Raw genomic sequence first — 21,961 nt, forward strand, 5'->3', positions numbered from 1 at the left:
TATTAATATTTCATACAGCATGCCAAACCTTCCAAACGCTAAGTGAGTCAGCTTCTCTTTGTCCGTCTTGACCTCTTGACCTCTTCTCGCTAAAGTTAAACTTTGTTACAATCGCCAGCTACACACATGAATATGACGTCCATGATGCATCATCCAAAGCTTGTAACAGGAGTTCTTCTGATCACAGTCCTCTTCTTTTGCCCTACAATACATCCAAGTACTTTTTTTTTTTTTTACATTTGAATGTACGTGTGTAAACATAACCAGGATTTGAACAAAAGATGCCAGGTTTGTGAGTCCTGCACTCAGGCACGAGTCCTGCTGCTGAAGTGAAGGGCTAAAATGGAAGCAGATGTGAGAAGTGAAGCGGCGCTTTTGTGTTTGTATGCCACACTTGTTTTTGTTGGTTTTGGAGCACATCATCTCCCACAAAAGTCACTTCACTATTTTGACATGTATGGCCCTCACACAAATGTTACTGTGGGTTGATCATGTGGAGAATACAGCATGTACAGCTGGCTGAGCCTCAGCTGGAGCCATTACCATCAGAAAAGATCAGAAATAAGTATGGAGGTGGTCAGAGGCCGGCTCGCTCAGTGGGCCAAAAAGCTCCAATTAATAAAGTCAACAGAATTTATTAAATACCATCCAAGACTTAATCTCCAAAACCTTGTACTTGAACACTCACTATTTCAAACCAATAAAAGGTGCAGTCTATTAAAAGTGGATTCACGTTGCTTTTAAAAAAGAATAAAACAAGCAGGTTGTGTTCATCATTCAGTCAAAGACAGATGTTAAGGTGAAGAACAAGAGAGAATACATGGAAGGTGTTGTTTCCATTTGGCTGTGGAAGCATTTGGGGATGTCATCTCAGGGGGTCTGACGACAACATTACAGTAAATAAAGCTCCTACTCTCTTTTTGCACACAGAACAACTCATTGCCACGGGAACAAACATCATTTCATGTATGTTGACATCTCAGGCTGAAACAAGACACTTGATGTAAGCTTTTCTTTTCTTTCTGTTTGTGTATGACTAAGATATGCATTCTCTATTTTCACCGTACTGTTACCACATGGACACACACACACACACACGCACACACACTCTTTGTCTCTCACACTTTCCATCTGTTCTGGTGGAATTTCTAATGGCAGAATGACGTCACTGTGTCCAGTTTGTATATGAAGATCTGTTATTAAAACCTGAAACAGTTGTGTGTGTCCTGTCATGTATGCCATCATGACGTACCAGTTCAGTACCAGTATGATTGATGTTGAGTGGGGAAATAATAGAAATACCCAAATTAAGTACAAGTACCTCTAATTTGTAGCACTCGGCCCCATTGGTATCTATTTCCATATAGCATTCAAATGAATTGACTTGAAAGTTGCATGAGTTAAACACAATATGATCCATTCAGTACATTAATTTCAAGATGAAGATCAATTATTATACCAGACATGAATGGATCCCAAAATAGAAGAAATCATACCAAAAAAAAATGTTATTCAACAATTGCACATGTACAATTTCACAAATGGTCAATCATAAACGGCAGAAAATACAAACTTTTAAACTAACATGCCAGGGGGGCAACCGGAGAGAACAAAAACTATCAACAGAAAAAAATAAAAACATCGAAAATAAAAATAGAAAAAACATAAATAAATAATATAAAGAGAGAAAAAGGGGGGACACACGAAGGCACAGACTCTGATTATACAATTGACATACATCTCAGGCAATGCATGCCATTACTGTTCTTATGGCCTTTGTGATGGAACAGCAGTTAAGCTCTTTGTAAAAAACACACAAAATCGGTCTTTGGCTTGTAAACTTACACTTATGAATATATAATTGATCGGTAGAGGGCGCTACAGTTCAGATACAGCCAGATTCACTATTTCTTTGAACCGGTGGAGGAAGATAACGCCCCCACCCCCCTGAGGTCTTAAACCCTATGACTTCACGGAGTTCACGTCTCAAAGTCCGTGACACCGTAAGTGTGCAGATTGGGACCCCCCCCCCCCCCCCCCCCCCCCCATGTACACTCTATGCTCCCCACCTTCCACCCCCCACCACTTTTATTTTTCCTCAAGAAAACGAGCTTTTTCGGTAAAAACAACAACAACATGGCGACGTGACTCGGACACGGGGCGTATCGGCTCGGGCTCGTGCATGCGTCAAGCCACAGACATGCATGAGCACCGGAAACCAGAATGCCTTTAAAAAGGTAAATAAAAGCTCTGTCAAGGGGAAAAACACTGTGATCTCATGGGGTGCATGTTCCCCCTCTCGCCCTCTCTACTGAAGACTGAACAAACAGACATTCAGCACAATTATTCCACAATGTCAGTGTGTAGAAATGTAAAATCAATCAAATAAATATGATACGTAAATATATCAAATTTAAAATATATGGTATTTAAACATATTATTGAACAATCCCAGAAGAGAACATGTGATATAGTGTCCTCTAGGGTTCCCTTCCAGAAGAGAACACGTGATATAGTGTCCTCTAGGGTTCCCTTCCAGAAGAGAACACGTGATATAGTGTCCTCTAGGGTTCCCTTCCAGAAGAGAACACGTGATATAGTGTCCTCTTGGGTTCCCTTCCAGAAGAGAACACGTGATATAGTGTCCTCTAGGGTTCCCTTCCAGAAGAGAACACGTGATATAGTGTCCTCTTGGGTTCCCTTCCAGAAGAGAACACGTGATATAGTGTCCTCTATGGTTCCCTTCCAGAAGAGAACATGTGATATAGTGTCCTCTAGGGTTCCCTTCCAGAAGAGAACATGTGATATAGTGTCCTCTAGGGTTCCCTTCCAGAAGAGAACATGTGATATAGTGTCCTCTAGGGTTCCCTTCCAGAAGAGAACACGTGATATAGTGTCCTCTTGGGTTCCCTTCCAGAAGAGAACACGTGATATAGTGTCCTCTATGGTTCCCTTCCAGAAGAGAACATGTGATATAGTGTCCTCTAGGGTTCCCTTCCAGAAGAGAACACGTGATATAGTGTCCTCTAGGGTTCCCTTCCAGAAGAGAACACATGATATAGTGTCCAGAAGAGAACACGTGATATAGTGTCCTCTAGGGTTCCCTTCCAGAAGAGAACACGTGATATAGTGTCCTCTTGGGTTCCCTTCCAGAAGAGAACACGTGATATAGTGTCCTCTTGGGTTCCCTTCCAGAAGAGAACACGTGATATAGTGTCCTCTATGGTTCCCTTCCAGAAGAGAACATGTGATATAGTGTCCTCTAGGGTTCCCTTCCAGAAGAGAACACGTGATATAGTGTCCTCTTGGGTTCCCTTCCAGAAGAGAACATGTGATATAGTGTCCTCTATGGTTCCCTTCCAGAAGAGAACACGTGATATAGTGTCCTCTTGGGTTCCCTTCCAGAAGAGAACACGTGATATAGTGTCCTCTATGGTTCCCTTCCAGAAGAGAACATGTGATATAGTGTCCTCTAGGGTTCCCTTCCAGAAGAGAACATGTGATATAGTGTCCTCTAGGGTTCCCTTCCAGAAGAGAACACATGATATAGTGTCCAGAAGAGAACACGTGATATAGTGTCCTCTTGGGTTGCCTTCCAGAAGAGAACATGTGATATAGTGTCCTCTTGGGTTCCCTTCCAGAAGAGAACACGTGATATAGTGTCCTCTTGGGTTCCCTTCCAGAAGAGAACATGTGATATAGTGTCATCTAGGGTTCCCTTCCAGAAGAGAACACATGATATAGTGTCCAGAAGAGAACACGTGATATAGTGTCCTCTTGGGTTCCCTTCCAGAAGAGAACATGTGATATAGTGTCCTCTTGGGTTCCCTTCCAGAAGAGAACACGTGATATAGTGTCCTCTTGGGTTCCCTTCCAGAAGAGAACATGTGATATAGTGTCCTCTATGGTTCCCTTCCAGAAGAGAACATGTGATATAGTGTCCTCTAGGGTTCCCTTCCAGAAGAGAACATGTGATATAGTGTCCTCTAGGGTTCCCTTCCAGAAGAGAACACATGATATAGTGTCCTCTAGGGTTCCCTTCCAGAAGAGAACATGTGATATAGTGTCCTCTAGGGTTCCCTTCCAGAAGAGAACACATGATATAGTGTCCTCTAGGGTTCCCTTCCAGAAGAGAACATGTGATATAGTGTCCTCTAGGGTTCCCTTCCAGAAGAGAACACATGATATAGTGACCTCTAGGGTTCCCTTCCAGAAGAGAACACATGATATAGTGTCCTCTAGGGTTCCCTTCCAGAAGAGAACATGTGATATAGTGTCCTCTAGGGTTCCCTTCCAGAAGAGAACACGTGATATAGTGTCCTCTTGGGTTCCCTTCCAGAAGAGAACACGTGATATAGTGTCCTCTAGGGTTCCCTTCCAGAAGAGAACACGTGATATAGTGTCCTCTTGGGTTCCCTTCCAGAAGAGAACACGTGATATAGTGTCCTCTAGGGTTCCCTTCCAGAAGAGAACACGTGATATAGTGTCCTCTTGGGTTCCCTTCCAGAAGAGAACATGTGATATAGTGTCCTCTATGGTTCCCTTCCAGAAGAGAACACGTGATATAGTGTCCTCTAGGGTTCCCTTCCAGAAGAGAACATGTGATATAGTGTCCTCTAGGGTTCCCTTCCAGAAGAGAACACGTGATATAGTGTCCTCTTGGGTTCCCTTCCAGAAGAGAACACATGATATAGTGTCCTCTAGGGTTCCCTTCCAGAAGAGAACATGTGATATAGTGTCCTCTAGGGTTCCCTTCCAGAAGAGAACACGTGATATAGTGTCCTCTATGGTTCCCTTCCAGAAGAGAACACGTGATATAGTGTCCTCTTGGGTTCCCTTCCAGAAGAGAACATGTGATATAGTGTCCTCTATGGTTCCCTTCCAGAAGAGAACACGTGATATAGTGTCCTCTAGGGTTCCCTTCCAGAAGAGAACATGTGATATAGTGTCCTCTAGGGTTCCCTTCCAGAAGAGAACACGTGATATAGTGTCCTCTTGGGTTCCCTTCCAGAAGAGAACACGTGATATAGTGTCCTCTTGGGTTCCCTTCCAGAAGAGAACACATGATATAGTGTCCTCTAGGGTTCCCTACATGCTTGGAAACCTTTTTAATTTAATTGTTCCTCCCTTGCCCCTCAGACAGCCACTGAATAGTATTTAAGTAAATGTCCTTAATACAGCCCACCACTGACAGACAGTCTTACATGTTAATGTTGATGCTTAGTTTCTGTGTTCTACTTTGTTGTCTTTTATGTATTTGTTTTATGTCTCTTGTTTATTTGTATTACATATGTACGTACATATGATATAGAGACTAGATAGCTATATGACTAGAGCAACGTGTAACATCAAAGTCAAAGTCAGCTTCTTTGTCAATTCCTCATATGTTTTGAAAAAACGTTTCTCTCCAGTCCAACATATACAGTGAGTAGGATAAATACAAATACAAATACAAATAAAAACATATATACTAAAACACTATTCATTCTGTATTTAGCAGCAGTCAGACATGGGGTGACATGAGTCAGACTCCATGTATGTGTACACACACATGGCCAATAAAGCTGATAAGGACACTCATCTTAAAGTGGATGTTGGCGCTACCGATTAGACTTTTATTCTTTTGAACGTGACCGGAAACGGCGTGTCCTCACAGTGTAAACTTGACACAGCCGAGGGTTTCCATATCTACACTGTCGTCCTCCGCGGATAAGCAGAAACCACATTAAATAGAGCCGGGCCAGCTTCCAGGGCGAACATGGAGGAGAAGGAGGAAGCCGTCGTGGTCAAACGGTAGGACCCACTCATCGAAATGCATATTCCATGTCCGTGATGTCTTTTGTGTCGTGTGTTCACTGCAACTTTCCGTGTCCCAGTGACCCAGTAACCCTCCCCCTCCCAGCAGCGGCGGTGATAGTGACCCAGTATATGATTTAGATTGCGTTATTGTGCCAGTATATGCTTTAGATTGCGTTATTGTGACAGTATATGCTTTAGATTGCGTTATTGTGACAGTATATGCTTTAGATTGCGTTATTGTGACAGTATATTTTGCGTTATTGTGACAGTATATGCTTTAGATTGCGTTATTGTGACAGTATATGATTTAGATTGCGTTATTGTGACAGTATATTTTGCGTTATTGTGACAGTATATGCTTTAGATTGAGTGTTGTAGGTGTTCTTGCATGGCGGTTTCACGTCGCAGCTCATTGATGTATACATATTTATAATGCAATAATATAACATGCATTATTCTAAAATGGGTCATGCAGTTTATCTTTAATGATGAACAATTTGAATGTATGACTTTTCCTTTTAACGGAGTATTTCTACTTCCACTTTAAGTACACCATCTGAGTACTTCTACTGTATTGTACACATGTTGCAGAAGGGGTTGTAGTTTATTTGTGCTTCTTCGTCATTATTTTCAGGTTTCCATGATATTCCTGTAATATTTAGCCGTGATATCTGTATGGTGTACAGTGTTGTTACTATGTAGTTGGTCAGAAGTGCACAGCAGCCTATGCAATCTTTAATCCGTCCAGCAGACACATTTAGGCAGCTGGAATGAGTTCATGTGCAGACTGGTCTCTAGTGACTTTGTGTTTGAATACTTCTTCCAAAAATGGCGTATAATTAATTTAAAAAAAAGGAAAACTTACGCACTTTAAAAAAGAAAAAGTAGAGCATTAGTCATTCTCAGCTCTACGGGACTCCTTTCGATTAAACAGTGAAAGCAAAATATGTGATAAATGCAGCACTGTATAATTACTTTATATTCTAACACCTAATTCTAACGCAGCATGTAAATACATGTTTCTTCTGACACGGCTCTATATGAATATGCCTCTCAACAAGCGGTTCAACAGCAGCTTCCATCCACACATTTGGTGCAGATCTTATTTAGTTTCACAGGGCCAGAGTGTATGGTGGCCCGAGAGGACAAAATTAGGAAGACGAAATTCAGATACTCTTGTATTTTAGTGATTAATCTGCCTAAAAATGCATGTTTTACAGTTTCCGTTCGATGCCGTGTGACTGCTTGTAGATGTCCAGCATGGATGTCCGTATTTGGATTTACATTTTGTGCTCGGAGCCAGTTTGAAACTGCAACTGGCAGTGTTTAATATAAACACTGAAGCTGGAAATAGCCGTGGGAGTGGACTAACTGCTCCCAACATGTGGGAGGAATGCCTGCACATACATGACATGAGAGATCCCCCACTCTGCAGGCCACGACACAGCCAGCTAATCAGCTGAACAAACAGGTTCTCAAACGTACCCGGCCGTTTGATGTGTTTTCAATACATCAGGAAAACCAAAGATTACAATAATTTGCATTTAGTTTTGAAAGACGTTGTTCATGTATCATAATTCTCTCTGAGATGACATGATAGGGGAAACCATTGGTGAATTCATTATTTAGTCAGTCCACGTAAATAGATTTGCTGGTTCCATCTTCTCAAATGTGAGTCTTCTATTGGGACTAAATCTTCGTCTAAATTCAACCCACTCTGTGATTGGGGAAATGATCTCACACACAATATACAAGACAGTGATCGGACTTGCAAACTTTAACATCAGATTTATTAGTGTGGATATCATCGAGTGTGATCAATATGAGGCAGTTTGTGTTTTGCATATTCACTTCAACGATGGATACATACTAAATGATGTGGTCCATTTGCTACACAGTGTACTTTACTTATATGCCCATATTCACATGAAAGTGTAAAACGTGTGCACTGTTGGTGCCTGCAAGAAGGCCTCGAAATTGTGTGAGATAGGTGAACAAGGGCGTGCGTGTGTCTTTAAGAAACTGACGGTGTGTCTTTTACTTAGCATGTGTGGGGGGGTATGTTTCCACTCTCACACACTGTAACTTCAGTAACCACGGTTTGGTCTCAGCACACACACACATACACATACACATACACACATACACACACACATACACACACACACAAACACGCACATACACACACACGCACACACATTGAGCAATACGAAATGGTGGCCAGCCTCTGCTCACTGAGGAGATACAGTGTTCTCTAAGCTCCTCCCACCTGGCTCTCTTGTTGATGTGTTGGTGAGAGCTACAGTGAGAGCTACAGTGAGAGCTACTACTACTGCTACTACTAGTAGTAGTAGTTGTAGTAGTATCAGTAGTCGTAGCAGTAGCAGTATCAGTAGTAGTAGTAGTTGTAGCAGTAGCAGTAGTAGTAGTAGTAGTAGTATCAGTAGTCATAGCAGTAGTAGCAGTAGCAGTAGTAGCAGTAGTAGTAGTAGTAGTAGCAGTAGTATCAGTATCAGTAGTCGTATAGTAGTAGTAGTAGTAGTAGTAGTAGTAGTAGTAGCAGTAGTCGTATAGTAGTAGTAGTAGCAGTAGTAGTAGCAGTAGCAGTAGTAGTAGTAGTAGCAGTAGTCGTAGTAGCAGCAGTAGTAGTAGTAGTAGTAGCAGTAGTAGTAGCAGTAGTAGTAGTAGTAGCAGTAGTAGTAGTAGCAGTAGTAGTAGTAGCAGTAGTAGCAGTAGTAGCAGTAGTCGTAGTAGCAGCAGTAGTAGTAGTAGTAGCAGTAGTAGCAGTAGTAGTAGTAGTAGTAGCAGTAGTCCTAGTAGCAATAGTAGTAGTAGCAGTAGTAGTAGTAGTAGTAGCAGCAGCAGTAGTCGTAGCAGCAGTAGTAGCAGTAGCAGTAGTCGTAGTAGCAGTAGTAGTAGTAGCAGTAGTAGTAGCAGTAGCAGTAGTCGTAGCAGCAGCAGTAGCAGTAGTAGTAGTAGCAGTAGTAGTAGCAGTAGTAGTAGCAGTAGTAGTAGTAGCAGTAGTAGTAGTAGTAGTAGTAGCAGTAGCAGTAGTCGTAGCAGCAGTAGTAGTAGTAGCAGTAGTCGTAGTAGCAGTAGTAGTAGTAGTAGCAGTAGTAGTAGCAGTAGCAGTAGTCGTAGCAGCAGTAGTAGCAGTAGCAATAGTAGTAGTAGCAGTAGTAGTAGTAGTAGCAGTAGTAGTAGCAGTAGTAGTAGTAGTAGTAGCAGTAGCAGTAGTCGTAGCAGCAGTAGTAGCAGTAGCAGTAGTCGTAGTAGCAGTAGTAGTAGTAGTAGTAGCAGTAGCAGTAGTCGTAGCAGCAGTAGTAGTAGTATCAGTAGTGGCAGTAGTAGTATCAGTAGTCGTAACAGCAGTAGTAGTAGTAGCAGTAGTTGTATAGTAGTAGTAGTAGCAGTAGCAGTAGCAGTAGTAGTAGTAGCAGTAGTAGTAGTAGCAGTAGTATCAGTAGCAGTAGTAGTAGCAGCAGTAGTATCAGTAGCAGTAGTAGTAGCAGTAGTAGTAGTAGTAGTAGTAGTAGCAGTAGGAGTAGTAGCAGTAGTAGTATCAGTAGTAGTAGCAGTAGGAGTATCAGTAGCAGTAGCAGTAGTAGTATCAGTAGTAGTAGTATCAGTAGTGGCAGTAGTATTAGTAGTAGTAGTAGTATCAGTAGTCGTAGCAGCAGTAGTAGTAGTATCAGTAGTTGTAGTAGCAATAGTAGTAGTAGTAGCAGTAGTAGTATAGTAGTAGTAGCAATAGTAGCAGTAGTCGTAGTAGCAGTAGTAGCAGTAGCAGCAGTAGTCGTAGTAGTAGTAGTAGCAGTAGCAGTAGTCGTAGCAGCAGTAGTAGTAGTATCAGTAGTGGCAGTAGTATCAGTAGTAGCAGTAGTCGTAGCAGCAGTAGTAGTAGTATCAGTAGTTGTATAGTAGTAGTAGCAATAGTAGTAGTAGTATCAGTAGTCGTAGTAGTAGTATCAGTAGTGGCAGTAGTATCAGTAGTAGCAGTAGTAGTAGTAGAATCAGTAGTCGTAGCAGCAGTAGTAGTAGTATCAGTAGTTGTATAGTAGTAGTAGCAATAGTAGTAGTAGTAGCAGTAGTCGTAGTAGCAGTAGTAGTATAGTAGTAGTAGCAATAGTAGTAGTAGTAGCAGTAGTCGTAGTAGCAGTAGTAGCAGTATCAGTAGTCGTAGTAGCAGTAGTAGTAGTAGTAGTAGCAGTAGCAGTAGTCGTAGTAGCAGTAGTAGCAATAGTAGTAGTAGTAGCAGTAGTCGTAGTAGCAGTAGTAGCAGTATCAGTAGTCGTAGTAGCAGTAGTAGTAGTAGTAGTAGCAGTATCAGTAGTCGTAGTAGCAGTAGTAGTAGTAGTAGTAGCAGTATCAGTAGTCGTAGTAGCAGTAGTAGTAGTAGTAGTAGCAGTAGTCGTAGTAGCAGTAGCAGTAGTAGCAATAGTAGTAGTAGTATCAGTAGTCGTAGCAGCAGCAGTAGTAGTAGTAGTAGTATAGTAGTAGTAGTATCAGTAGTCGTAGTAGCAGTAGTAGCAGTAGCAGTAGTCGTAGCAGCAGTAGTATTAGTAGCAGTATTAGTATCTCCTGCCGTAGAGCCCTCCTGTCCTGTGCCCTACACGTCTCATGTTAGTTTGGGATGTTTCCTGCTTTCTATTGCTCCTCTGTAAAAGTTTAGAAGAAGTTGGAACAGGAATGTCGCCGAAGAAACATAGCCGTTCATTCTCCACCAGGATGGAGACGTCAGGCAGTTTGACAGGAGCCTCCTTCTTTCTAATCAGCTCCTTGGTTTTACTGCCGCCGAGCAGCAGGTTGTTTCTCTGAGCTCCTCTCACTCTGCAAGACTCTGAGGAAACGACAGAGGGGGAGGGAGGAGGATCTGGACCGTCTCCCAGTGGCTGACAAACAACATTCTGCTCAGTTTGGGACATGTTTCCCTCCTACTGGAGCTCACTTTGAAAAAACAAGCAAACATCCAGGAATGTCCTCCGAGCTGAGCTCTCTGCTCGTCATGTCTCATGAAGACGCAGAGCTCAAGATGAATTATGATGTAGAGATAAGCTGAGACCGGCACAGAGGCAGGACTTTAAGACTGAGAGTATAATTCCATTTGTTCACGTTATTGAATGATTAACATTTAAAAAAGTGTCAAATGTGTTGTTTTTGGTGAATCGTGGTTGTCGAGGTCAGAGGAAAGGACAGCACTGAACACATGACGTCGTGAAGCTGGACTCCACACTGACGTCTTGTCACACAGACACTGGACTCTTTTAAGACTGGCCTAAAAACCTTTTTATTCAGGAAGGCGTTTTTGTGTTGAGTTTTATGACTTTTATAACTTTTTTATTGTTATTTTTAACTATGTACTGGCGCTGTGGCACTCTGAGATTCTTGGATGAAGAGTGCCTTACAAATAGAATGCATTATTATTATTATTATTATTATGCTTTTGTCCCACTTCAACTTTAGTTTTTTCTCTCCCCGTCTCTGCGACCTACTTTCACTTCCTTTTTGTTCCTGTCGTCTGCTCCTTCCTGTCTATCTTCCTTGCCCTGCTTCTTCCTCCCCATCTATCGTCCTCTTTCTCTCTCCCTGTTTAATCTCCTCTCTCCTTCTTCCTCCCGTAGCGGCAGTTCGGAGCAGAGGAAGCTGCGTTCTCGTGACGCGGCCCGATGTAGGCGGAGTCAGGAGACGGAGGTGTTCTATGACCTGGCCAGCACTCTGCCGCTCCCCCGTCGAGTCTGCACCCACCTGGACAAGTCCGCCATCATGAGAGTCGCCCTCAGCTTCCTGCGGATGCACCACCTCCTCCTCCGACCCGGTAAGACGCACGTCTTCAGATGGCCGTACGTCCCGACGGAACCTGAACGCTTCGCAGTTTTCTCATTTGTTGTTGAGTTATTCGTTTTGTATGTATATATACCTCCAGTATAAATGTTTGTACTGAACTGTACAAAATGCTGTTTCATTTTGAATGTTTCTCTGCTGCTTCTTGATCTGTTTTTCTTGTTGCACGTCCTGACACTATTTAGGCAACAAACATAAAATAATGCATTTGGCAGAGTGGTCATACCTGAAAATCTCTTCTTTTTTTTTTACTGTTAATGCAATTTATATACTTTTAGCGAGTTTATTCATGAGGTCTGAAATAATGACAACAATGTTGATATTTAGGGAATGGAAGTTTGAACCAAAGCTGTTCTGGTTGTAATAATCACCTGGTGTGTTTTGTTTACGGCAGGTGAGAATCAGAGTGTGAAGTCCGAAGAGGAGGTGGAGAAGGTGGAGAAGGTGGAGAAGGTGGAGGAGGAGGAGGAGGAGGAGGAGGAGGAGGAGGAAGAAGAAGAAGAAGAAGAAGATCCAATGGATTCTTTCTATCCTCAGGCGCTGGCCGGCTTCATCATGGTGATGACTGAGGAGGGAGACATGATCTACCTGACGGAAAACGTCAGCACCCACATCGGCATCCCACAGGTACAGCGATCTGGTTTTGGATTCCATTCATTTCACAAAAAACAATTCAACAACTCGATTGAAACCCAGAGCAGGTAATCGCTATCGCAAATTAAAAAGTCGGATCGGTTCCTCGCTGAATTAAACGTAAACATTCGAAACCCTTGTTTTACAACAAAACATAAATAATGTCTTTATTGACGACTTTTTTTGGGGGGTCGATTTTGCTCTGATTTAATATGTTGGATATTAAATTTAATCTTTCCTGCAGTTCAAAGTGCTTCACAGATGACTGACGACAGAAAACAGACAAACACACTTTGGAAATGTAACAATTGGAGATCAGTGCAAGTGGGGACAATAACATTATACAAATATATTATAAATATAATTAAAAGCTATAAGTACATTAACAATATTGGAACAGTGTGAAATAAAAAGTAGAATTCAATCATACAATTAAATTTGAATAAAATAAGTGAGTTTTTGATGTCGGCCTCGTGACTCCGAGTAACTCGAGCGGCGAGAGAAGCCTTCGGTCTATTCTCGGCTCTGTTTGGGATCAGGTTGCCATTGAGACACAACGAGGTGACGAACAGTGCCTCCAGGAATGCAGCGTGAAACGTGCAGTGGAGCTCTAATGGTTTAACCCAACACTGACCGCATTCAGCTCCCACAGCAGAGATTCCACAGCGGCTGCCAGTGATTTCATTAAATCCATCCAGAACATATGTCGCAGTACTGGGATTAGTGTTTCAGCTGGCTTTCCCACCGCCGACTGGTTTGACAGTGTCAGTTGTTGTTGTTGTTGTTGTTGTTTGTTGTTTACAGCTGGAGCTGCTGGGTCAGAGTATCTATGACTTCGTTCACCCGTGTGATCAGGAGGAGCTCAGAGACCTGCTGATTCCACGTCCAGGTCAGACCACTATTTATTATAAGTAACCAAAATCCTTCCAAACAGTCGGTGGTCAAGATTCCCTCCCGGAAACCAAAACATAAAGCTTGAAAACACACACACACACGCACACAGTTCAGACTTTTTGTTTTTTTTACTGATAAACATCACTTGATATCTTTTTGTGAGCTATAGCCGCGTTAGCTTTGTCGTCGCGCTGCTTTCAGGTTCGCGCAAGAAGCTGCTGGCAGAACGGCCGAGCGAGAGGAACTTCTTCCTGCGGATGAAGAGCACTCTGACCAGCAGGGGGCGCACCGTCAACATCAAGTCTGCTACCTGGAAGGTACAGAAAGCCACTGTCCACACACACACACACACACACGCTTGAATCGGTGCTGAAATGGGATCTAACAGTCAAAACAACGCCCAACTATATTTAATTGTATCCGCGCAAAGTTTGTCACCCGAGAGGCGTTGTCACGTTTCTCTAAATGAAATCTGAGATTCAAGCCACAAATTTGAAAAAGCCATCACTGTCTTGTATGCAAAGGCAAAGTAACTTGAACCCTCAGAGAGCGAGCAGCAGGCGCAGAGTGAAGCTTTTGCAGGTGAACCGACCCTGGAGCTTCCTTCCACTATCTAACAAGAAATCACACAAGATATCATTGCATATTCTGCAGGTTCTCCACTGCACGGGTCACATCCGTCAGGTGGGCGGCGGCTCCGCCTCGCCTCCTGTGGGCGGAGCAATGACTTTGCTGTGTGAGCCCATCCCTCACCCGTCCAGCGTGGAGTTCCCTCTGGACACGCGCACCTTCCTCACCCGCCACAGCATGGACCTGCACTTCACACACTGCGAGGGCAGGTAGGATGAACGCCCAGTCCCGTGACTGACCCTGACCTTTGACCTCCCGGTGGATGGGAGGCAAGAGAGAAGGTTGACAGTGGGAGGAATATAAATCTTTGAACCTTTTATTTTGGATTTGAATTCTCCTGTTTTTTATCTTCCTGTTTCCAGGGTGACAGAGTTGGTGGGATACAAACCTGAAGATCTGATTGGTCGCTCAGCCTACGAGTTTCATCACGCCCTCGACTCTGATCACGTCAAAAAGAGCATGCACACACGTGAGTTTCTGTGTGTGTGTGTGTGTGTGTGTGTGTGTGTTGCACGTTTACACATTTAAATACAACTGTCGACGCTACAATCTTCAGGTCCTTCATGAATGTACCTTGTGTTTCATTACCGACCTCTTCTTTCTTTGTTGGTGTCCCTCTCTGGTGTAGTGCTGTCCAAAGGTCAGGTGAGCACCAGACACTACCGTTTCCTGGCGAACAGCGGCGGCTTTGTGTGGGCGGAGACTCAGGCGACCGTCCTCTACAGCAGCAGGACGTCGCAGCCGGAGGCCGTCGTCTGCCTCAACTATATTCTCAGGTGCTTTAAAAAGTATTATGCTCACGTCACAAAGAGTCAGCTGTGAGCGCAGACGTGGGGAAGGATGTGGTGTGACCCAACTCCTTCCTCACCTCCGACATCGTCCTTCCTTTCCTGCAGTGCCGTGGAGGAGCCGGACCTCGTCTTCTCCGTGGAGCAGACCCGCTGCGGCCGGCCGCCTGAAGCAGCCGAGCCCCGGGCGCCGCAGCTCGCAGCGAAGGATTGTGGGACTTCCGACATCAGCAACTCCGACCCGGGCGGTGAGCGCCTCGTCGGCTCCGGTCCGACTGAGGACGCAGGTTTGAATCCCAGCAGTGCGGCAGAGCTCTTTTTCAAACCGCCGGAGGAGCTCCTCCAGTTGGCTCCCGAGGCCGGAAACGCCATCATCCCATTGACGGGAGGTGAGACCCACCAAAGATATTTATTTTTATATGTATATAAACATATATATACATATTATATTATACACTGACTTGTAGTCTGCACCGGAGTTCTTAAAAAGAACTTAGATCATTATTTCTGATTCTTTCCCGGAGGTTGTGCTCCGAAGCACAAATAGACACATCGACACTTCCTCAAGGTTTTGATTGAATGCAGCCAAACGCCGTTTGTGTCTTAGATTAGAAATTAATTTTTTGTTTTTTATCTACGAGTCTCTCTGTGTTTTTCTGTCTCAGATTTCGTTGAGCTGTCGTTCGTCAATCTGCCGAGTCCGGACCGCCCTCAGGAGTTGTGCAGTCCACAGCTGCAACAGCTCCTCTCACCCATCTCCAGCCTCATCACTCCACCTTTATCATTATCATCATCATCATCATCATCACCGGCCTCATCACCGGCCTCCCCACCTGATGATGACTCGGTAAATACAGGCCCGGCATCTTTTTATTCTAAAGTTTGAAAGCCTGATTTATTGTCATGAACAAAAACAAAGCAGTTTCCAGAATAGTATCCACACATTACATATTAAATACACAGGTGTCATGTTTTGCTGATGCAGATATGCTCTCTCTCCCTCAGAGCCCCTGTGAGGAGGAGGTGACGGACCCCAGCGAGGTGGAGCGGTTCTTCGCTGTTTGGCCCGAGGACAGTGAGAAGAAAGAGGAAGTTCTGGAGGTAACGGCAGCAATGTGCACTTCTCTCAGAACTCCATGTTTGTGTGAGCACACACAGCAGAGGGGCCTATTCTCACCTTTTTTAATTTTCTCTATTTTTACATTTTATAATATCCGATGACGAAAATACCTCTTGCAGCCCAAACACACTGTGTAACAGTTTGCTTTGAACAGCTACATTCTACAAATTGCTCTGTGCACTTCATAACAGTGGGATCATATTGTGACATGCATGGTCGTCACACATCTGGCGTGTAATTCCAAAGTGCAGCCGATGTAAGATATTGATGAAGGTGACTTTAATCCATCAACAATAGTGTGAAGATCTGACGTCTGTAAAGACTAAAAACCAGCGTAGGCAGCTTTAAAAACCATTAAACACTTCATTAAAGTAAACTGTTTTCCTCTCTGACTGTAACTTCCTGTCTGTCTGTCATTTCTTCGTGTAGATGGAGGTGATGGATCTGGACATGCTGGCTCCTTACATCTCCATGGACGACGACTTCCAGCTGACCATCCTCAACAGTCTGCCGGAGGAAGCCGACAGACCTCTGTGTTCTTCGTCCGAGCCCTCTGCAGTGAGCAGGAAGCGGTATGACGGGCTACTTCCCCACGTACACGCACGCCTTCAGGGGTTTGTCAGTAGTGGGAGGAAGTCACTTAAGAGAGGAATACGCTTTCTCTATATGGGACAGTTTCCTTTTTCTAAATCTTTTTATTTTTTTCAATTGCTTCAGGCACGATTTGGAAAACAAGGGCACCTTTTGTCCAAACACTACGCACAATTCACACAACCGCACACACGAGCAGCAGATCACCGCAGCTCTTTTTTTGCTAAATGAAACACTTCTCTCACAACAGTTTCGGCAATGTTGCGCACGATGTGTCCATTTTGGTGTTTCAGCAATTGGAAGAAAGAAAAAAATACGGTACAACAACTTTACGATAATCAGACTTTTCCAAACACGTCACAATGCGCTCTGCACCAAATGTAATTCCATTTTAACAACAGAGTGATACGATATCATAAATGTTTTCTTCTTTTTTTTTGTTAAAACAAGTGCGATGGAACTTCATCACGTGAACAAGTCTTTGGGAATTCAGTGTGACTGAATAGTGTGTTTGCGTTAATTGATTCAGGAAATTAATTGATTCGTTGTAAAAATACCGTGCTTCTTTGAGGAATGAATCACGTTTTTTCATGTCAAAAGACTCAAGTCCAAGTGAAGCCACAAGTCATTGGTGTTTAAATCCAAGTCACGTCTTTTGTTTTATTTTGTGTGCGACTCGACGCCACACGTCACCTCTGACCTCAGCTGACATGAACAACTTCTTTACTTAAATACAGCTTGAACAAACTTTATTTCTCGAACCAAGACCACGCTCATAGCGATATGGGTTTCAAATGGTTCATTGCGAGATGGAGCGCAAGGGTTAGATTTAGGAAGCAGGAAGGGATGGAAGGGTCTATGGGGAGAAGGAACGAGGAGGATAGAAGGGGTCATGGAAAGGAGGTTGGAGGGGTGCGATGAGAGACAGCTGGGAGTGGAGCCTTGTGAGTGGGGGTCATCTCTTCAGAAGCTCTGGTGGTGCAGAGCCCCCCATTGTTCCTGTAATCATGAGAGGAAGACAAGAACGGGGTTGGGGGCAGGGATGTGGAAACGGAGTCAAAGAGGAAGTGAACGGGTTCCTTGTGCTTACTGTGTTGCGGGCGTGGTCCTTGTTCCTGAACTAAGTTTTATAAAAACGCCATAATGCAAAAATACATCTGCATTTACAAGATAAGAATGTTTCTCGTGGTTTACGATCTCCTGGTCTCTCTTTTAGGGCTCATAACCCAGACGAGGAGACGCTGTCCGAGCTACTGAATCAGGACAAGAGACAGAAACAAGATCCTTCCTCAATAGAAGAGGAACTTCTTCTCGGCCACAGACTTCTGGTGAGTGATTCTTTTTTTTTTTTAAAGGGGGGGGGGAAAGCTTACGGGGCAAGCTTATAAAGCGCTTTAGAGAATGAAAGAGAAGGAAGCTCGAGGACTTTCCACAGTATTTATTAAATATTTAACATTCACCTGTAACAAGTGAAACATTCAGAAAAAGGGAAGAACATCATTTATTTGAGATCATGGATGAAATGTATACGTCTGATGTTTTTGCAGAGTAGAGAGAAATTAAACATTTGATTCAGTTTCCATCATCGGACTCATCTTCCAAAAGACATTGCGCTTAAAATCATTTCAATTTGTTGAAGATCTGATAGTTTTGTGAAGCAAAGCGTTCCCTTTGGGTTCGCTCCCCCTGACCTTTCTTTACTCTGCATCTTCAGAGCTGTCTGGAGGAAACCGACCAATCAGATTTGTTCATGGACCTGGGCGCTGCAGGGCGAAGTCAGCTGCTCACAGACAGAGACCCTGTTTTAGGAGGCACACAGGGACTCTGTGATACTGCATGTAAGATGAACACACACACACACACACACAGTTACAAAGAAACCACAGGGATTCAACAGTTTCCAGACTCAGACTTTTAAATGGAGTTCAAATGAAAACCATTGTTAAGTTCCCTTTTTTTTTTTATGACGTTTTTATGCCTTTTTTTCAGCACACGACTTACTTAACTTTTTTAAGGACATTTCGACGTACTACATTTTGACATAGTATATGCTGACCTTCATTATGTTTTTGGGTTGTCCGTCCTTCTGGTCCCTTCTGGTGAATAAATACCATACTGTACAGTTGCTCCGTCTATTGGGGCATTTGGCCTCAGAGGGTCGCCTGTTTAAGTCATCAAGTACGCAGTGTGGACCAGTCGCGGATTTGAACTCATCCAGATTGGAACATTTAAATGGTGTGTAAACGAATTCTCAAAGGGCCATACCGCCCACAACCTGTGGAGTATTAAAGCCCCTCTGCAGGTGAACAGAGACTCTCCTCACGCGCCTGTCTCTCTCTCTTACAGCTCTGATGAGGGACATATTCACAGCTCGTCCACCCGATCTGTCGCCGCCTCCAACGGCCATGACTTGACGGGAGCCTCTTTTCCGATCAAGAGTCGCCCCGACGTCTGCACTCAAACAGCCGGACGCAGAATGTAGACCGACGCCCGCTGTGTCACCACGTCCAGCGTGACCTCGATGCTTTAGTTGCTGAACCAGGACAGGTCCAAGTGAGAACTGATGGCGGGTTGTAAAGCAGGTGGGAGGTGCCCATCGCAGCCCGGCCGCTCGTTCTCCCTCTACATTTAACACTTAAGCTCTGATTTAATGTGAGAATCCAACAGGTGGTGCTAAAAGAAATCCTGTGAGACAAATCTGGAAATATTTCTCTGTGCAGCTCAATGAAATTTATCACGAATTTCAACTTTATCACATTTAACCTGTTTTCAGTATGTGTCATTATTTAGGTATGATGTGCAGGAGCTCCCACAATGCTCTGCTTTAACTTTGAGTCTATGTCCACAAAGTATGAACGGTTGTATTCTTCTTCTTTTTTATTTCAATGCCATTTTGTGTTGTTCTTTCAAATTATACCTCCAAAACAACCCAAAACCTTATAGCGGTGGCAGCGTCTATTTCAGTGGCATATTTTTACTGTTATCCTTATTCTTATACACTCTTATAACCGTGTTATCTAAAACCCACGATGGCCTCCGAAATTACTCGTGGCGTTTGTTTTAATCTTCCTGTGGTGCCAGGTGGGTGGGGTTTACCTTATACGTTAACGTGAGGCGATCACATTTTGGGGCCAGCATGATAGTGTTTACCTTTATGGAAACACAATGTTATTATAATTAAAACAAATTAGAAAATATAATGTGATTTAAAAACAGATTGTAATAAAAGCAGTAGATGTTTTGTTTTTTAATTAGCGACAGTTTGTTCATGCACTCCTTAGAAAAGCATTTATAACACTCGTAATGTGTCGAATATGAGTTTGATTTCATGACTTGTAACAAATTGTGCCTCAACATACTCTGTAACGAGAGTAGACTTGTATTTTACAGTTGTAGCATTTGATGAATATATATCGTATTGTGTGTAATGTGATTTATTTTGGCTTTAGACTTCTGTAGGTTTCTACAAATAAACCCTCAAACTGCTGTCTGTCCTAATTCAATTTAAAATATCCATTTCTTGTTTTTATTTCAAACTAGTTATTGGTGCCTTTTATCATTAATGTGTAATGGTCTTTTGTAAATCCCTTCCACACAAATACATTTGAGAGCTTTAGTAACTAATTACTTTACAGGTTAACTACATACAAAAGATCAGAATAAAATATTACGCTGGGGATCAAACCAACGATTTTTACATTTAATAGTTTAAAATCCATTGTATGTATTGTACTTCAGTAAAGTACAAGTACCTCAAAGTTGTTAAGTATTTCCCTTTTTATTCAACTTTATATGTCACCACATCTTTGAGGCAAATATATATACTTGTTTACTCCACTGCATTTGTCTGAAAGCTTCCGTTACTTTGCAGTCAATTCATTTGCCAAAATAGAAATCAACTAATTAATTATCAGATATTATTATGTTTACACTGTTATATTATCTGGTCTTTGGCAGGTTGAACGTCTTCAGCTGCCTCAGGAAGAACATCCTCTGCTGATGCTTCTAGGTGATGGAGCTGATGTTGTGGAAGGACTCCACAGGGTCGACAAGGGAGTCAGTCACACAGGGTGATGGGGGGCGGGTGGAGCTGCGTTCTGATGGAAATCCACAACCATCTCCACTGTCTTTAGAGGGAGAAGAGCAAAGGGGAGAGAGCGCAGCCTTGGGGGGAACCGGTGCTGATGGTCCGAGAGGCTGAGACATGTTTTCCCAGCTTCACGTGCTGCTTCCTGTCCGACAGGAAGTCTGATCCACTTGCAGGTAGTGTCAGCTGGGAGAGCTCGTCCTGCAGCAGAGACGGGATGATGGTGTTGAATGCAGAGCTGAAGTCTACAAACAGGATCCTGGCGTAGGTTGCCGAGGAGTCCAGATGCTGGAGGATGAGGATGAGGTTGAGGGCCATGTTGACCACATCGCCTACAGACCTGTTGGCTCTGGAGACGAACGGCAGGAGGTCCAAGAGTGGGTCGTGAGGGTTTTGAGGTCGGACAGGACAAGGTGCCCAAAAGACTTCATGACCACAGAGGTCAGGGTGACTGGCCTATGATCATTAAGTCCTGTGATTCTTGTTGTTTTGGGGACAGGAACGTGGCTCGTCTCCAGAGAGGTGTAAAGAATGCCTGTGAACACCGGAGACAGCTGATCAGCACAGTGCTTCAGGGTGGATTGAGAGTCTGAGTTCTGACTTTCAAACAACCTGTTGACGTCCCTCTCCAGAATAGAGAGAGTCGTGGGGGGTGGGGTCGGGACTGTCCATCGTCTTTCAGAGCAACAGTAAAACTTGTTCAGCTGGTTTGCCAGGTGGAGGTCCATTCCTGGAGTGAGTGGGGGCTTTAGGCTGGTAGTTTGTTATCTGCCCGAGGCCTCTCCAGACAGAAGAAGAGAGCTGAGAGCGTCGTTAAGCGTCTCTCACCGCCTTGCTAATAAACCTGTCTTGTGACTCTTTAAACCTGTCCTTGGTCCTTGTTGTGACGACCCTCTCTGCCACTGGCTCGTGTCCCTGCAGGTGGGCGTGGCCAAGGCAGCAGCACTGGCAACACCTGGGCCTTGTGTGCAATGCTGCACTTAAAAGGCCCTCTGGTCTCAGGAGCTCTCTCTCCCTCGCTGTCCTGAGACCCTGACTGGCTGTCTATAGGAGAGTATGATTTGACCTAACAACATCACACACACACACACACACGCACACACGTACACACGCACACACACACACACACACACACACACACTCACTCACACTCACTCACTCACTCACTCACTCACTCACTCACTCACTCACTCACTCACTCACTCACTCACCTCCACCACTGAAACTACTGACTCCACACACCACTGTTTTGCTACCTAAGTTATATTAGACTACCTAAGTTAAATAAAAACCCTTGCTGATAACAATGACCTGTGTGTGTCCCCCTTTGTTGTCGCGGCCATGCGGCCCGGTTCGTGACATTGTCCCCACTCCTCAACGCCTGCTCCTTGTGCAGCCCTTGCTGTCTGAGTTTAGCTGTGAACCAGGTCCTGGCTCACCCTGCTGTGCTTGTTGGAACACAGCTGTCTTCACATAAGCTGATGTCTGACGTCACAGCCTCTGTTTACCCACAAAAATTTGATGAGGGATAGTTATAATGGCTCCTTTTTTATTTTGTGCTTGAACCCATAAGTGAGT

At 43.8% G+C, this 21,961-nt stretch overlaps 1 protein-coding gene across 1 annotated transcript; it reads left to right on the forward strand.

Moving 5' to 3' along the window:
• Positions 1-5,644: 5,644 nt before the first annotated feature.
• hif1al (hypoxia inducible factor 1 subunit alpha, like) lies at positions 5,645-19,799 on the forward strand. The gene is made up of 15 exons (XM_034528601.1): positions 5,645-5,793; positions 11,421-11,614; positions 12,035-12,267; positions 13,078-13,162; positions 13,369-13,484; positions 13,822-14,006; positions 14,160-14,266; positions 14,426-14,573; positions 14,694-14,974; positions 15,251-15,432; positions 15,591-15,686; positions 16,135-16,277; positions 17,513-17,624; positions 18,011-18,134; positions 18,643-19,799. The coding sequence occupies exons 1-15, from the start codon at positions 5,759-5,761 to the stop codon at positions 18,708-18,710; spliced, it is 2,109 nt and encodes a 702-aa protein (XP_034384492.1). The 5' UTR covers positions 5,645-5,758; the 3' UTR covers positions 18,711-19,799.
• Positions 19,800-21,961: the final 2,162 nt, after the last annotated feature.

Source organism: Cyclopterus lumpus, chromosome 25 (genome assembly GCF_009769545.1).
Source record: "Cyclopterus lumpus isolate fCycLum1 chromosome 25, fCycLum1.pri, whole genome shotgun sequence".
Lineage (NCBI taxonomy): Eukaryota > Metazoa > Chordata > Actinopteri > Perciformes > Cyclopteridae > Cyclopterus > Cyclopterus lumpus.

What these genes read in the sequence shown, in the direction of transcription:
- hif1al (XM_034528601.1), top strand. Translation starts at nt 5,759, where the DNA reads ATGGAGGAGAAGGAGGAAGCCGTCGTGGTCAAACG. An exon ending in AGAAAGAGGAAGTTCTGGAG is followed by an intron (nt 15,687 to 16,134) that starts GTAACGGCAGCA and finishes TTCTTCGTGTAG; the next exon opens with ATGGAGGTGATGGATCTGGA. An exon ending in GGGACTCTGTGATACTGCAT is followed by an intron (nt 18,135 to 18,642) that starts GTAAGATGAACA and finishes TCTCTCTTACAG; the next exon opens with CTCTGATGAGGGACATATTC.